Genomic DNA, 17,853 nt, shown 5'->3' with positions numbered 1-17,853 from the left:
CTCATTCATCTTGTGTATACATTCCCGTTAAAACGCAGTTTTAACAATTGTTTTTGTTATTGTAGGTATGTCAGCTACAATTGTCGCAGTTGCAGGCAATGGGTGTTTCACACGATCATTGTGAAAAAGTACTAGAGAATGTTCACATCTTAAGACAGACACTGTTGGGTAAGCACGTTTTGCATGTGCCTCAAATCTGTTTACCCAAATCGCCCAAATCTCTTGATAATGATATCAGGTGTACAACTTATATGCAGGGATTATCAATCATACCATCCCAACATTCCAAGGACCAAAATGTCACCATGTCTAATATTAATAACAGGATACAATCTTTGTTTCTCATTCTCTAATAGTAATCAGAATATTAATTCAGTATCCAATGAGAAACAAGACATGGGATTGTATATTACATAATGACACTAAATATCCGTCAAAACCGTATTGCAATATAATAAACCATATTTCAATATGTATTGCAATATAATTGATATTATTTAAATTTAATATTTATGGGTTTTTTTAAAAAATAAGTAATACTAACTATATAAATAGAAATATTTGTAATATTGATTCCATCATAGACCTAAATGATCTATAAACTACAATATTTATTAGTAGCATAATGTTCTTCTTGGTCATTTTTATTTTTTTAACACAGTACTAGTTTACTAGAACACCTGTGTGATGGTGTCACTATTTATAAATTGTCACAATCGGAAATCCTTGGCAGTGTTCTAGATAGCAATAAATAGAGGGGCGCTGCGCCCTGCCCCAGTTTTGTGCCGCCCTGCCGTGTTTGTTGCTGCACCGCCTCGCCGCCCTGCCCTAATTCATTGCCAAACAAAAATACAAAATCTTGCTTTCCTCTCAAAGCGTGTACAGTGTTGTTACGAGTCTGAATTCCCAACTAAAAAAGTTTGACAATACATTGCTTAGCCATAGTTGTGAAAGCCGACAGCAGTAAGGTGGCATTTTTTTTCTTTCTATTGTTAGTCGATATGACTGCAGACGAGCTTGAATGCGAAGTAATCCTCACACCGTCACGCACATAACCACACACCACCACACACCACCTAGCAAACACCTAGTTGAAAGCAGACCATCATGATAAACTTCGACAGAACGTCAAATGTGAAATTTATTTTGATAAGTACATATTTGAAAGTAATGTTTGCCTTTGCAAATATCCAGACCAAGATACATGTAGTTTTAACTAATGTCAGTAGTCCTTTATCAATGACATATTGATTGCATCCTTATAATATGGCACAGAGTAAACTAGCAACACTGGTTATTTGGTCTATGTAGGCATAACTGGAACGATATTTTTTTAATAGTGTCTATATTTAATACATTAGTACAATAATATTGCATATGGCGATGAATGTACTGTTTCGTCAAACATCCAAATTTAAGAATAATAAATTTGGGTTTAGAAATTGATTGTCCCCTCCCTCCAAAAATGTTTTGTAAATTAAAACCAGCATAGATATTCCTACATATATTATATTTATGAATGTAAAAAATTCGATCATATCCAGCACTTGCCTCAAAAATAAGATTTTCGCGTTAAAAATGCCCTACAATTAAATTAGCACCCTGCCCCATCAAAATCCTAGCTAGAACACTGCCTTGGCATATCAAAGGCATTGGTATGTACCATGCATCCTGTCTGTGAGATGGTGCATACAAAAGACTTTGTGGAAATGAATTCAACCATGTGACCTATATTTTACAACATTATCGGATATAACGCTTGAAACATGACTAATAAAAAGTAAAACTTCTTGTAGCTAGCAATCAAACATTTAGTATCAATAATGCAACATGAATTTTTTTTATAATTTTATTTCGCCACACCAAAAATTCTTTTGCCAATTTTTATTATTTTTTGTAATTTGCGACTTTGGTAAACAACAGAGCAAGTTCTGCAAATGGCCGATTTCACACGTGATGCAAACAACAACAAACTACCATGTTTTTAAAACTTTGTGGCAATGTTTTGAGATTCTAAATACTATAAGAAATTCTGTTATTTTTCAAAGATTTGTTAATGGAACACGAGCAATCAATAGCATTTGACATTTACTATTTTGCTTTTTAAATAATTTCTCAAAATATGTATTTTGTTTCACGACACTGATAATTTATTTCTCGGGAGTTTCCGTAACGTTATCGTTCACGGAAAGTCCCGAAGTATATCGGTACAGTACAAAATGTATAGGCACATACTACAACAGAAAAAAATACTGATAATACTGCACACCTCTAATGCACATATAATTATATGTAATAAATGTTGAAAAGGGAGAAGCTTTTTTTTATTACAGTGAAACCTGTCTAAACCGGACCTTGAACATACCGGAATCCTGTCAAAACCAGCCAAGTTCCATGGTCCCGAATGTTTTTGCTATTTAAACCATGTATAAAAACCTGATAAAACTGGAACCTCTCAATTCCGAAAACCGGATTGATTTTTCGCTCAGAAATGTTAAATCCTTAATAAATTAACCTGAACAAACCGGCGTAGTGTAAATGAATGAAGAGTCAACTTCGCGTGAAAACACAACTTCCAGCTAACAAAACCGACCGGAATTTCCACTGACCAACATCCGGTGTTACGTCACAGGTCACTGCTTTCTGCGGTCTCAGCCCAGAATAGCAGACAGAGTAATTAATGCTTGATTGTTTCCAATTGTACTGTCTGAAACTGTCGACTTCTCACCTTCAAACACATGCCCGCTACTCACGCCTTACGGTTTCCGCCTTTGATTTGGTCAATGCAATTTAACATTGAAATACAGGCACAGTTAGAGTAAAATGATAGAAAAAACTAAACTTCAAGTAAAATGTACACACGTGACATAATATTTTATACACCGAATAAACACTAATAGGGAATTTTATCATTTCTGCAATATAAACGAGAGATACACACACTGAATTTTGCTACACTTTACTAAATTAGGAGAAAAAAAATGTCACGGCCACCTCAGGCTAAACGTAGGCGTGTAGAATTATCTTTGAAGGTAAAATTTGACTTGATTAAAGATTCAGATTCAGAAAATCAAGTGATGACGAGAGTGAAAGTTGTTCCGATGAAAGTTTGCAACCCAACGGTTGTGAAATATCGCACAATGATGCACTGGTTATGATTAAAAAACTTAGAAATTTTGCTCTTGCAAAGGATGAACGCTATTTAGAACACATTCTGAAACTTGAATCAATGTCTATGAAGACTGTCCTCAAAAGCAAATCAGAAGCAAAACAACAAACTGTGGACTCGTTTTTTAAACGTTGATCGGGTCCATGTTTTTGGTGAAAATCATGCAAGGTTTCGATAAAAACTAAATTATACTGAAACTTGTTTTGTTTTGTTTTTTGTTTTGTTTTAAAGTTAGTTCACAAATATATATATAACATAATAGGGATACGGCGAGATGATTAGCCCTTGTTGCCTTTACCACATTCAGATTCATTCGGCAATTCTCGGACATGTTCGTTTTTAGCTACGAACATATCAGAGAATTTACGAAAGAAAGTTCTAGATCCATGGCAAAAGAAACTTGTGGAAACAAACAATGCATTAATAATTAGTAAATATTGCAGCACAATGTTATCATTAACTAAATAAATGATTATATAACTGTACGTTACAAAACAGGTTTATTGGATCAATCAAATCATTCTCGGGTAATTCATTGCAAAGTGCACGCCAAGGGCAATAACTCTGTTTTATATAAACGCGACCCTCTAAACACCGGATCCTGTCTAAACCGGATAAATATTAGGTCACCGACGTCATCCGGTTTAGACAGGTTTCACTGTATTACTATTTTTTTATTTATTTTTTTTCATTTCGTAAGGTAACCAATTGTGTTACTCCTATTTAATTTAATACAGTGCTTAATAATGTAATAATATTGAAAGTAATTGGTTTGATTACATAAATAAAGAATTTTGCCAATAGGTTACAACACTTACTCAGGAAGTACTAAATGTATATGTCTGTCCAGTAGTATCCACTGTCTTCTCTATTTGTTGATTTAAACTTTATTTTTTAAATAGTGTCCATTTGTTGTTGATTTAAACTTTATTTGTTTGGTAGTGTCAACTTGTTCATCTCAACATATTTACCCAATTTTTTTTTTTTTACAGTTGACTTTTTCACGAAATTAATTACTCTTATCATTACTGTATGATTTTCTTAACCCTAACACTAAACTTAACCCATTTTCATTATGTGGTTACATTCAGTTTCATAGCGCCATGCCCAAAATTTTTTTTTACCCTGTTTATAGCTGAGAAAAGTCTCGCAAACAGCCGTGGCTGGGCTCAAAGTAAACATGAGTTTATGTTTTTAAAAAGTGCATGTTTGGTTAACAACAGAAGGGGACGGGGTGTACATTGATTGCAGCCTTGTATTTTTAATTTATTGAGCATAATTTATTTGTTAAAAACTATTAATAAAGCAGAAAAAAATAATATATTCATGTATGCTTAGAGAGCATCACACCATCATGATTATGGCGTAGGGCTAATGAAATCTAACTTGTCACGATTTTGACGTAGGGCTTATGAAATCTAACTTCACCTTACCTGTTCATTTTACATGGATGTAGATTTACATTTGCAAAGTACTGAAAAACATTAAGTATGTTTTTGCTACAAGGTTTATGATATCTAAACTAAAATATATCTTGCAATGTTTATAAGAATACAGTTCATAATATTTATGTTTTGTTCAAGTGAACTCAGAAATTATAAACATGCTTTATGCTCCCATTCATTTGCAAAGAGTAGATTCCAGAGTCCACCGCATTAACGTCTAATATAATTTGAATATGACAATTTTTGTAAGGATTAAACATTTTGATTGCATTCATAAAGCATGTATATTTTATTTTTATTTAAAATACACCTGCGAAGTCACAGTATTGTCTCAACGCTCCATTATTTTTCAGTAATTAAAAGATGAACCCTACTTAATTAACCCACTAAAATCATTAGTGTTAATTTCCATACTAACATATATTCACATAAAATTATTACTCAGTGGTGTATTTTAAGATGGGGAATATCCTCGTAACTCTCCATTCCTGAAAAATAATGGGACTCGTCTCCATTATTTTTCAGGAATTGAGAGTTACTCGGACATTCCCCTATACATAAGCTGTAAAGCATATTGGACGCTATTTCCAAGTTTGAAGATCATCGAACCGATTACTTGTACGAATTTAGTCAAACGTTCAGTGGTGGAAATTACCGATCTTAGTTGATAGTAAAAGAGGAATAACTCTAAAGTGGTTATTGAACTTTTCAACACATTGTTTTCTGTTTTGGTGTTAAAGCGTTGGCAAGAGTTCCGATTGTTCCAGCCTTTAGAGTTAGTTCTCCTTAGAGCTATGTAAATGCTCGAATGATTGGAACTCTTTCCAAAGGTTTTACCGAGATTTGTAACAAAAAAAGAAAAGAAAAATGTTTTAGGTGTTAATTATATAGTCACTTGTTATCGGGCATATGCAGTTAACATAATTACTTGCCCGGCATGAAAATTCCACTTGGCACGGGCGTCGGGCAATGGGATTTTTTGAACCCCTGATTGTTGTGTGTTGGTCGACTTTGTAGACTTGACATAATACTTATTTTTACCATCAGTATTTGGTACAAAAAAGTTGGTACGAAATACAAGTGGACTCATCTTTTATGTACCGAAGATGTTGTCGATCTGACATTCACGGGCATTTGTTTTGCTGAACCGATCAAAAGATTTAAAGGTCCACAATCATGGCACATTATTAATACATAGTATATATAAGAAATACATAAAGATTACATTATTAAACATGAAAAACGAAAATACCACCCCAATTATTAATAAAGCGACTTTGTAAAACGCTCGGGGGGGAATAAACACTGACCCAGTCGATTTGACCCGCATCTGACCTGTGATGTCACATCAGGTGAATTCCACTCATTCATTAGTAGGTTAGCATGGCGACAGCATGTAATGATTCTTTGGAAAATAGCTCATTCTAATCAGACGTTAGTTTGGATATTTCGGACTTGTTGCATTTATCTATTTATTCTAATGCTACCTCGACTGGTGAGGAAGGAGAAAATCCGTTAGGGGTACTTACCTATCCGTTTGAACCGTAGTACACCGAAGATGATCCGTTGAGCCAAATGTGGTCAGCCTATTTGCAGCCCAGAGCCCGGACATCGCCCATTGACAAAAACAAACCCCGAATGTTAATGCCGAGGTGTACATTGTTCATATTTGGCACAAAGATACACCTCAACACGATAATAATAATAATAATAATAATAATAAAATTCTTTATTTTCAGAGGGTAAACACATTCAGTACACGGTGACTGGTCTCCCATGAGGCCCTCTCTAATCTATACATGATATTATACATACATACATTCAAAGAAACAACATCAACATACATGTAATATGTATAGCATGAGGAACAATAGCACATATTATGAATATATAAATAATATTTAAATCAATTTGTTAAGAAACTTGAGTCGGTGATAACTCAATACATCATAATTATTTTAACAAACACAAAATCAACAACAAAGGTATATCTTAAAATTGATTATTATTTGAATAGTGCTTAAAATAACTGGATTTGAATGAGGCGAGGGATTGAGAATATTTTATCTTTGAAGGTAGTGTGTTCCACAGTTTAGCTCCCCTGCATGAAAAACTATGGCGATAAAATTCTGTTCTTGGTTTTAATTCATAAAGGTGATTATGTTGAGTTGACCTCAGATTTAAGGAGTGAATTTCTGAAGTTGTTTGAAACATTGTTTCTAGATATGATGGAGATAGTTTGTTGAGGACTTTGTAGACAAACTGGCAGGTTCTAAAGTCAATTCTCTCTTTGATTTTAAGCCATTTGAGAGAGCTAATTATTTCTGCAGTGGACATTTCTTTGCTTTTTTCAGTAATAAGTCTTGCAGCTTGATTTTGGATTTTTTGAAGTTTTCCTATAGAATGTTTTGAACAGGTTCCCCAAATTGTGGAGCAATAGTCTAAGTGAGGTAATATGTAAGAGCTGTAGAATATTAATCTGGTCTTTTGGTCAAGATATTTTCTGTTTTGTCGAAAAATGTATAATAAATAAGATTTTTTAATAATGGCATTTATGTGGTTAGCCCACGATGCATTTATATATGTTAACCTTCTGACTACTGCAGGCGAGATTTCTCGCCCGACGTCACGTCAGTCAATATACTGTATACAGTGCATTCCCCAATTCATATTTCCCGCCGTTTTGCACACACCACTCACCGTAAACGGAAATATAATTAAAGAAAAAAGATTTTTTTTCAAAATGGTGGTTTTTGTTTTGATTTTTTCAATTGAAAATATCTTGAAATTTTGAGTTAAAAAAGTGGTTTTCGGCAAGTATTTTCGATTGACAACAATGGCGGCACGTCACGGTAATTTTCAGGGATCGATAGCTGATTGTGACAGCTAATTTGATAATAAATTTGATCGTTTTACCAACAACGAAAATTACCAAATATTGCAATATGAATCGTAGTTCGGGTTTTAAAAAAAATTCTGGTCAGAAAACCACTGTTATCGGGAATAATGGACATAAATACTGGACAGCTGGCCACAAATGCCCGTAAGTAAACGCAACTTTTTCGATTTTTGGCCTAATTTTAATCACCATTAGCCGATATAAAATAATAAAAATTACAAAAAAAGAAACGAAAATAATACTTACAATTCATATATGAACTTTATTTCATGTATTTATGAAACATTTAAGTGAATATATGTGAGTAAAAATTATAAACTTGTACCCACTCAACGTGGTTTTTGTTAAAAATTAATCCAGTAGTCTAAAGGTTAAAAAAATAAATGTAGGAAAAATATTTTTTACTAATACTAATCAATATTAACTGATGACTGGATAGCATTTAAATAATTAATGTTTTGCAATTATTATTAAAAACAACAAATACACGTACATACATTAAATATGTTTTTTAAAAACATAATTAAATATATTAAACAAGGCGCATTCATCGTCAGTCTAATCATTACTTAGTTAACAGACATCTACAATTGGTACCTGTTTCGTTTACAAAATATGAAAATAGAAGATTTATTGTTCGCAGTTAATCTTTTAATTGGTTAACTAAAGGGTTATTTACAAAAGCAATACATGTCTACAGATTTCGCAGACATCGGTAGCTCGGACAGCATGTGACACACAGGGATTTACCTTGTTTTTCTGAAATGGGGGTCCCTTGGACTCACCTCTTTCTTTTCTGGGGGTCCCAACCTGAAAACAAAGGGTCCCAAAACCACACAAACGACAGAGAGCTGCAGACAACAAATCACGTGTATACTATATCATTTATATGTTTCATTAAAGTAAATTTAACAAGCTGTGTTGTTGTTTTTCCTTTCGGGAAATCAATGTCGGTATTCATTGTTTATTCTTTCAAAATCAACATTTCACTTTGATCTGTATAATTATTTGAACCATGACACTCACAATACCATGCGTTGCTACTTGTTTGTTAATGCAAATCAGAACATTTAACCAATTTGCTTTATTCGCCCGGGAATTTCCGATTGTGTTCGGCCTGTTGACGAGAAGTTCCGAATGATCGCAAATCCGCGATCTCTTTCCGGAAATTACCAACTTTACCCGATTAAGCGCAGCAAAGGATAAAGACGCAGTGTTCCCAGAGATTAAAACTTTTTGTTTTCGATATGGGGAATCCCCATTTGAATACGCAGTTTATAGGTAGAAAAGAAATAGTGTGTTACACAGAATGATCGATCTGTGATAGTGGACAGGGTTACTGAAAATGTCAGATATTTTATGCGTCCCACGGGACGCAGTATCTCTATTTTTGCGGGTCCAGTTAAGTTTTAGTGCGTCCTATACGCAAGTTTTGTGCGTCCGGTAAATCCCTGTGACACAGTTGGCTCACTACGAGATCAAGGAATATAAGTGGTTGTGTGTGTACTGTCAATATGCTACGGTATCTGTGATTATGTAATGTCGTTGGAAAGAGGTGTTTTTAGACGTCGGATGCATGTTTGTTCCTAATTTGCACTGTCTGTGTCGGAAGGTGTGAATTCCGTTTTAATGAACAGAATAACACTGATGTACGTTTGTTCCCGACAATTTGTGGTCAGATGGTGTAAATGTTGTAGTAACGACGGTCGTTGTAACGAGGTCTGACTGTATATGTTAAAACAATAAATGTAGGAAAAAAAAATTTGTTGACAAAATCGCATTAACATTCGGTATGCCTATCTGTTTTTGTCTTCGGGCGATGTACATGAAAAATGCGATTTTTTTTCTTCTAAAAAATATTTTTCCTACATTTATTTTTTTAACATATATAAATGCATCGTGTTGAACAAGGGAGTACAGGCATGGAACAGACAAGTTCTTTAGCAAACATTTTGGTGCCATTCCCACTGACCATCTTTGATAATTGTCGTAATCCCCAGGTGTGAAGTGGTCATTGCAAATCGAATCCTATCTTGACAGTCCTTTCCATTACGCACGTGTTCGGTTTAAGAACTGCTTCCGTGCCAGGGATTTACCGGACGCACAAAACTTGCGTATAGGACGCACTAAAACTTAACTGGACCCGCAAAAAAAGAGATACTGCGTCCCGTGGGATGCATAAAATATCTGAAATTTTCAGTAACCCTGTCCACTATCAAAGATCGATCATTCTGTGTAACACACTATTTCTTTTCTACCTATAAACTGTGTATTCAAATGGGGATTCCCCATATCGAAAACAAAAAGTTTTAATCTCTGGGAACACTGTGTCTTTATCCTTTGCTGTGCTTAATCGGTTAAAGTTAGTAATTTCCGGAAAGAGATCGCGGATTTGCAATCATTCGGAACTTCTTGTCAACAGGCCGAACACAATCGGAAATTCCCGGGCAAATAAAACAAATTGGTTAAATGTTCTGATTTGCATTAACAAACAAGTAGCACGATTCATAAACAACGCATGGTATTGTGAGTGTCATTTAGTTTGCAGGAAATGGTTCAAATAATTACACAGATCAAAGTGAAATGTTGATTTTGAAAGAATAAACAATGAATACCGACAATGATTTCCCGAAAGGAAAAACAACAACACAGCTTGTTAAATTTACTTTAATGAAACATATAGTATACCTGTGATTTGTTGTCTGCAGCTCTCTGTCGTTTGTGTGGTTTTGGGACCCTTTGTTTTCAGGTTGGGACCCCCAGAAAAGAAAGAGGTAAGTCCAAGGGACCCCCATTTCAGAAAAACAAGGTAAATCCCTGCCGTGCAAACAATGTCGGTTTGTCTTTCGGAAAAATATACAAACTTCTTTTGCCTTTAACTGCAGCTTTTGTACATCCATACACCGAACAATGGTTCACCATGTTTCACATTTGAAAGATATCTTCAAAATAATATTCCAAACATACATTTCAATTTAATAGAATAACATTTTCGCATTTTAAAAATGCACGTGTTCCACTTCCATGTAAAATGTCTGAAAGGCTGTGAATCGCCTTTGATGTTAGGCCTGTTACGGGGTCACGGGACTGAACTCTCGGAGTTAAATCGATCGCTTTGATATTGCCAGCTGATCAAAAGTATTTGGGTTTTTTTTGTGGTAAAGGCAGTGTATATATATAATTTGGCACTCAAGATAAACAATTTTAATAATGAACACTACCACTTCCGTTGTTTTATAAGCAGTGATATCCCCCAATTTGTTTTAAATATTTTATAAAGAATTGCTTAAAGCCACACACCCTAGTTCCATCCAGTGAAAATAAATTATAATTTGGTTAATCTACAAACCTGTAACACACTTAGATCACGTTTTTATCAAATGGAGTGAAAAAGCAGGTTTTATATCGATAAATACCATGGGAATCCCCATGTCCCAATTGCTTGAAATAATTTTGAAAGTTAGTATTCTGATGTCACCGGTAGATGTCGCTCGAAGCACAACAATGCCTACGTCACACAACAAATTTCACAGAGTGCGCACAGACTTGGGGTGCATTCTTTTCACCTCTCCTGGACATGTTCCAACTGTTCTGTCCTGGTTGTATCCCCTCTCCAGATATCGTAGGACTTTTATTGGTTTTAAGGGTTTGTAACGTTTTGTATTGAGATACTTACTTGTCTGAACTTTATTGTTGCTGAAAATTTTCACGAACTGTGAAGAAAAATCTCACAAATGAACAACAACAAATCGGATGTTGATTGCGCGAACCGTGCACGAGAAAACAAACCGAACCAAAATGATAACGGTCATGTGGTATACTAACGTCTGTGACATTGAAATGGAAATATCCTGTCTAAAAATAGATTAGACCTTGTCTGCTCAACGTTTTTTTCTCAAACGTGCGTCCGTTTTTCAGAAATACGAAAAATGCATTTTGTGGTATTACAAACACCAGGATTACCAGGATTACCAAAAAACACTTCAGGTGAATGGAAATGTATATTCTAAATAATAAACAGTAAGTAAAGTGCAATTTTATTTGTGAAAAAATGGGTTTAATAGCGAAAAACAACGCCGTAATGGTTAACAACTAGCCGTAACTAGGGTGTGTCCCTTTAATAAACAAATTTCAGAAAGTAAAAATCATCAGTTACAACCAATTGAATCTGCAATTGAGGACAAAATATCAGAATTTCAGATGATAGTTAGTGGATCTGATCACGTGACAAATTTGGCACCAAAGAAGTGGTTTTTCAGTTGGAGATTACTGAATTGATAAAAAATAAAATGTTTTCATTGCTCAAATAAAATATATAGAACATACAACTGGATACAGGTATGGGACAAAATAGAGGCTGTTAAAAATACTGTTAAATTATTTTACAGTAAATATCATTTTCTTTTCCATACACACCACAGCTTGTTTGCTTTGATGTCTCGTGCACAGACTGATCAATTTATTTAGTTTGGTGTGGAAAAAAGTGTCGATGATTTGGAAATATCAGAGATGGGTGCTGTAAAATATAGTAGTGTGCGGGAAAATAAAAGAGGGTGCAGAAAAATAAAGGATTGCGGCTGGAAAATGCAATATCGGGGCAAACCACCCCGCTTAAATGGAGCAGTAAGAACACTGATGTCACTACTAATGTGGTATACCATGGTACATTATTTTTCATGATGCCCAACCCTAGTTAGTTGGCAGTCTTTGGCAGAGTTAGAAACGTCCACTAGCCCGACGCCCGAGGCTAATGCTTTTTAACACCAGGCTAGTGATAAATACAAACCCAGTAGCCTGATAGGCTAGTGTGGATTTATATTTTTTTTATTAATGGTTAGTGTGAGAATATCTCCCCATTCACATTGAGTGGGAGCTGGTACTAGGATGTGAACCCAGTACCTACCAATGGTTTAACCACTGTTTCACCGAGGCTGTTACCTGGCATTGGAGCAGACACCATATTGACAATACTTGTAATTGAATTGTGGGGTTGGGGTAGACAACAAATTCCACTTAAAATGCACAATATTAAATAATTTGAAGAATCTGTTTCACAAGCAACTTTTTATTTTCCGTGTGTGTGTGTGTTTTAAAGTATTTCAGATACATATTGATTATCCCTTAGTTTCATGAGTGATAATATGAATCTGAAGGTTTAAACTGGACTTTTAACTTTCAGCAATGAACATTCAACAAGACCATCAGTATAGGCTTCTAAACATGAAGTTCAGGCATACATATACTGTGGTGAACATGTATCTATCAGGGCACTTTTGTAGTTGTGCATGTGAACAAAGATGGTCGGTCAGATAAAATGACATTTTGCGTGACATGTAGGGAAGCAACTGGTACTTGATATCAGATGATAATGTGGCTTTGGAAAAATAAACTTTTAATTATTTAAATAATTATCACTTAATACATATATGTAAGATACAATGTCATTTTTCAAATCAAAGGATCCTTTTCATCTTTGAAATGCATTTTTAAGATATATTTTATATACATTTTGTTTAATTATATGAAACGAATTAAAGGAACATGTACATGTAATTGGCATCGAAAGTATTAATTTAAAAGAACTATACTATGTTTGTAGCCATTAAAATAGACAGTGATGAATCCATTCGCCTGTAATAATTATATTTGGGTAATAGTAAATTGTATTAAACGGTTGAAATACAAAGTATCATATTGATAAATATGTTTAGCCAATTATTTCAAATTTTGTTTGGCTGTTGGAAGACAAAGTAAACTGATATATATATATATAAATGATTGTAGACAGAAGTCAGTAGTGAGCTCAGGCCTGCACAAATTGCACGAACGATCGTTTCGTTCGTGCGTCGGTTATGCAAATTTATTTCGCATAACCGATTTACCGTTCGTGCAAAACTTTCTGAATAAAATGTCCTAGAGTCACCGGTTTTCGATCGCTTAAGCGAAATATATGAATAAAATATAAATAAAAAATTATAAGTATTTAATAATTTTTCTCTCGGAACAAAGCAGTGACTTCCGTGTTCGTTTTCGTTCTTGTGGTGACATCAGTGTTCGCACATTCTCGCACTATTGCAATTACAAATGTGAACGATCAGAAACGCGTGTCGATCGAAAACGTGTGACCGTACGATACATCGCGGGTACAAACAACTTGACTGGTTTCCGACGTGTTATTATAATTAAATGTTACGGAAATGGCAGATACCAGTCTAGCTAAAATACTTATATTGTGAAGTGTAAGATATTCTCATTGGTTGTTGGATGTCACCGAAGGGAATTCCTTCAAAATGCGGCCAATCAGAAATTGCGATACTTCCATTAATAAACGTTAATCGGTAAACTTCGGCTGATTACGGGAAATTGTCAAATATCACACATGGCGATGAAAAATTTGACTGTATAAGTTTGACGTGTATACTATAAAGGTATATTATTACAGTTCATTTTTACTTCAACATGACAATGGTGTTCTTTATTAAAATTATTTTAAAGTTCTTTTTCATTTTTAAAAAAAACCGGTTATGCAAATCAAAATAGGTTATGCAATTTTTTTTGGCATAACCGATTTTCCGGTTATGCAAATTTTTAATTTGTGCAGGCCTGAGTAGTGAGCTATTAACAAACATTAGAATTATAAGAAATGCATTAAATACACAGATATTCAATTTCTAAGCTAAAATATATACATACATACATGTATATTAATAAATACAAAGGTTACATTTGCCGAACACATTATAATTGCTGCAAACTCAGGAATAGTCCCTTTAAGCACCTAGTACAACAGTTTGCCAAGTCTTTATAATATTTTCTTTCATTTATGTGTATAAATAAACAAAATTAAACAAATGAAGACAGATCCTGTTGTACAGTTTGCATGATGCCACGTCCGTAACACACAATATTGCAGATAGCACTGATTATTTACTATATAAAACAAACTATTCTTACATCCAGTATCACTATTATTACCAGTATATAAATAATTATTATTTAAAAAATCATATTAAACAGAGCAGTTTTGCAGATATAATACACTTGGGGGTCAAAGTGTTTCAAAACATGCCATGTCCATAACAGGTTTTCACTAACTAACGAGTACACAGTGATCTTATGTATTATACAGACTTGTACATAAGGACATAATCATAATCATAGTCATAGTCCATCATCAAAATAAACACTTGAATAAATATACACATTTTTTGTACAAAATGCCACGTCCTTAACGCTGGAATTACCATGGATATATTTATTGATTTGTTGATATGCAGTGACCAATGTCAGGTTAACATTTATCAAACAGGCATCAGTGGAGGGAAAAAATCATTTCAAGTTAGCCATGTGTTTTGGGTTTTTTAACCCACTAGCCAATCGGGCATTTGTCATTAGCCCTGTGTTAAAAAGCATCGGGTTAGTGGATTTGTTGAACTTTGAAAATTAGAAAATAATATTGGGTTAATATAACTTTTAACTTTTTTGTTTTTGTTTTTAATGAAAAACCATTTGGCTATTTTTCATTCGTGGTATGTGCTATTCTGTCTGCATGTGCATATAAAAGATCCCTGGCACTTCAAAATTCATTGGTAAATGTGCTAGATAGAGAAGATATTAAAAACATTCCATGACATTCAGGCCTCTCTGTTTGAAAATAGCAGGAGAGCAATCCACTGCTGTCCTGAATATGATCCCAGGCGAGAAATACCAAATAAGGAGATTAGTTTCAAAAATTAAAAATAAACAACAAATTGTGTATAGCTTTATTTAGAATGTAACAGGTTGATAGTTCTACAAATTTTCCTTTCATCATCTTGGCAATAGACCGGAAACCCCTTTCAGCTACGATCTAACGTCCACCGATGTATGATGAAAACGTACCCATATTGAAAACGGATTTCTCACGCAAGCATGCAAAACGTTTCTATTTAATAATTTGAAACAGTTGACAGATGACACAACTCACATATTGAAATATATTCAGTGGTTGAATAACTAATTATTTGTGTGCAAACCATTTTGATTTTTAAAACTAGGGTTATTTTTCAAGAGGTATTTTCTTAATCGTTCACCGGTGGATGTGACGTAGAAGCAGTAAGTAACGCTAATAATAATAGCCCGTTATCAACGTCTACGCGTTCTGTTGCAGTGATAGTTTAGTGTTAAAGAACGAAACGGCTGTTTTTACGATATTGCCTTAATGGCTTTACAATTTGAAACAGTTCTTTAAGTCATGACTTTTTTCAGCAATAGCCTATAGCAAAATGATTGAGGCGAGCAATAAACTACTCACCAGTTTTAAGGTTTAGGCGAGTATGAGGCATGCACAAGTCTCTCGCCTCACACGGAGAGGCCTGATGATATTGTTACAATAAACTAAAGTAGTTTTACTTACAAAATTCATCTAGTTTTTTTTTTTTTATTGCTTACCTTCATGAATTTATGGTAGTACTATACCAAATAACTTCCGGCTGGGTCAAAGTTCGAGGTGCACCCAACTTTTGATAGAGAAGTGAACACCACAAGTCCTGTGATTGGTTATAAATGTGAGTGTGTTGGTTGTAAAAAATAATAGTTTCATCTGGGTAAAATAAATGTGCAATTTTATTTCATCTAGTACCAATGTGTCAAGTAGCCTTGTGCTTGAAACATGTATGGGGTACCTGTAAAAAAAAGTACTCGAATTTTGTGCGAAACTAGGGTAGTCATAGACGCTACCCGTTATCTCAGAAACGAGCAGCTTGACCCCCATTTTTTTCTGATTCACTTTAAGTGTAAGGGGTGGTAGTATTTATATCCGTGGCGTTTATGTCGGTTGATACGTTGCAGTTAGGAGTTTTAGCCGCATATGTTACTATTGTCGTCTATGGGATTTGATTTGGTAGTATACACCCTTATGAGTTACAGCTTTCCTCGTTGCTCCTTCCACAGTATGGTTTTCTTGTTACTTCATGTGACTTCATATTGACAGTCATGCAGTTTTATATTAGTCATAATCATAGTCATTGGCAATCATGATATTCAGCATTACTTTCCACATACATACATAGGCACACACATTGCATGTAAACAGTTGATGGTTGAATAACACTCATACAAAAGGAGTAGTGATGTGGCTAGCAACCTTTTTGCTTGGTAAGTAATTTTTTTTTTTTAGTCCACTAGTCAAAGAATAGTATGGTATAAAAATGAGTGTACAGGACAGTTTAATTTCCACTATCCCAGGCAGTGCCCCATAGCTGGTATATCAAATATCGTGATATATGCTGACCAGTCTGGAAAAGTTATTTCAGAAACCACCTTGCTGCTGCTATTCAGTAAGAGAGGATTTTATCTCTCACTGTCTCACTCCAAGTGTTGCAATAACCATTTGATAGACACAACTAGCCATAAGATGCTCAATGAATATAAACATGTTCACAGCAAATGTCATGTCATGTCATAGGGTTTTACGTGCACATTCAGAACAAGCTGTTGTAGCGCACGGCTGTCGTGGGCACAAGAGCCGGCCTTGGCCGGCTCCTCCGTCCATGACAGCAAAGGTGGGGGGAGGGGAGAGGAGGGACCGCCTGCACTGGCAGGTGCAAGGGAGCACCAGCAGTCCGATCAAATCGGTAGTAGGCGGGTAGGGGTGGTGGTGGTGCTATGCAAAGAGAAAAGGGTGTGCAATTTTGATTGAGGGAATTTGGCGCAATTTTGAACGGTCGGTCGAAAGGTAAATGGCCGAGCTAATATGGGTTTTGATATTAGTAAATCGAGAGTAGCAAACAGCAAACAGCCCTGATACCTTTTATACCCAAATTGATGGTGGACATTTATTTAGGAAGTGCTTGGTGATGGAGGGCAAACCGTGTTGATCAGTTTTATAAACATATACAACAGCAGTGAACCTATTGTTGTTAAAGATAGGAGGCAGGAACAAGGTTGCAAAGCCAAAAGATTTGTGTCAGTAATTATTACTCAATATGGAGAGAAATACTTCTTGTTGAAAAGACTGAGTTTGGGGATTATTTTAATTAGTAACTTAAATTGTGTAATAATGAAAACTGGAATTGGACAGTGTATTATAGATACAAATCAAAAAAAAAAAAAAAAAAATCCTAATGCATGTCATGGCCTAATTTAGCAATCCCTGGTTGAAGTGTCATCCCTCCATATTTGAGTGTGATTTGTTTGAACCTGGTGCTACTGTGGTTATTATTACAGAAATACTTGAAATATTGATCAGTAGAATGTTACTGTGTATTGTAGGACTGGAGCCGGTGCCTCATCTTGAGGAAAACACATGCACAGCCAGTTACATTTTTAAATGAAAAACTGTCTGATCTACTCTCAATCAA

At 34.8% G+C, this 17,853-nt stretch overlaps 1 protein-coding gene across 2 annotated transcripts in view; it reads left to right on the top strand.

Annotated features, from left to right (window-relative positions):
- The window catches only part of LOC121378840 (putative mediator of RNA polymerase II transcription subunit 26), a 41,635-nt gene that overhangs the window by 411 nt on the left and 23,371 nt on the right, over positions 1–17,853 (top strand). For both annotated transcript variants that reach the window (XM_041507179.1, XM_041507180.1), the window contains exon 2: positions 66–168. In XM_041507179.1, coding sequence (XP_041363113.1) covers positions 66–168 — 103 coding nt within the window. The remainder of the gene's footprint in view (positions 1–65; positions 169–17,853) is intronic.

This window comes from Gigantopelta aegis, chromosome 8 (assembly GCF_016097555.1).
Source record: "Gigantopelta aegis isolate Gae_Host chromosome 8, Gae_host_genome, whole genome shotgun sequence".
Taxonomy (NCBI): domain Eukaryota; kingdom Metazoa; phylum Mollusca; class Gastropoda; order Neomphalida; family Peltospiridae; genus Gigantopelta; species Gigantopelta aegis.
The sequence above is the reverse complement of the archived record's forward strand: the minus strand, read 5'-3'. Positions and strand labels throughout refer to the sequence as shown.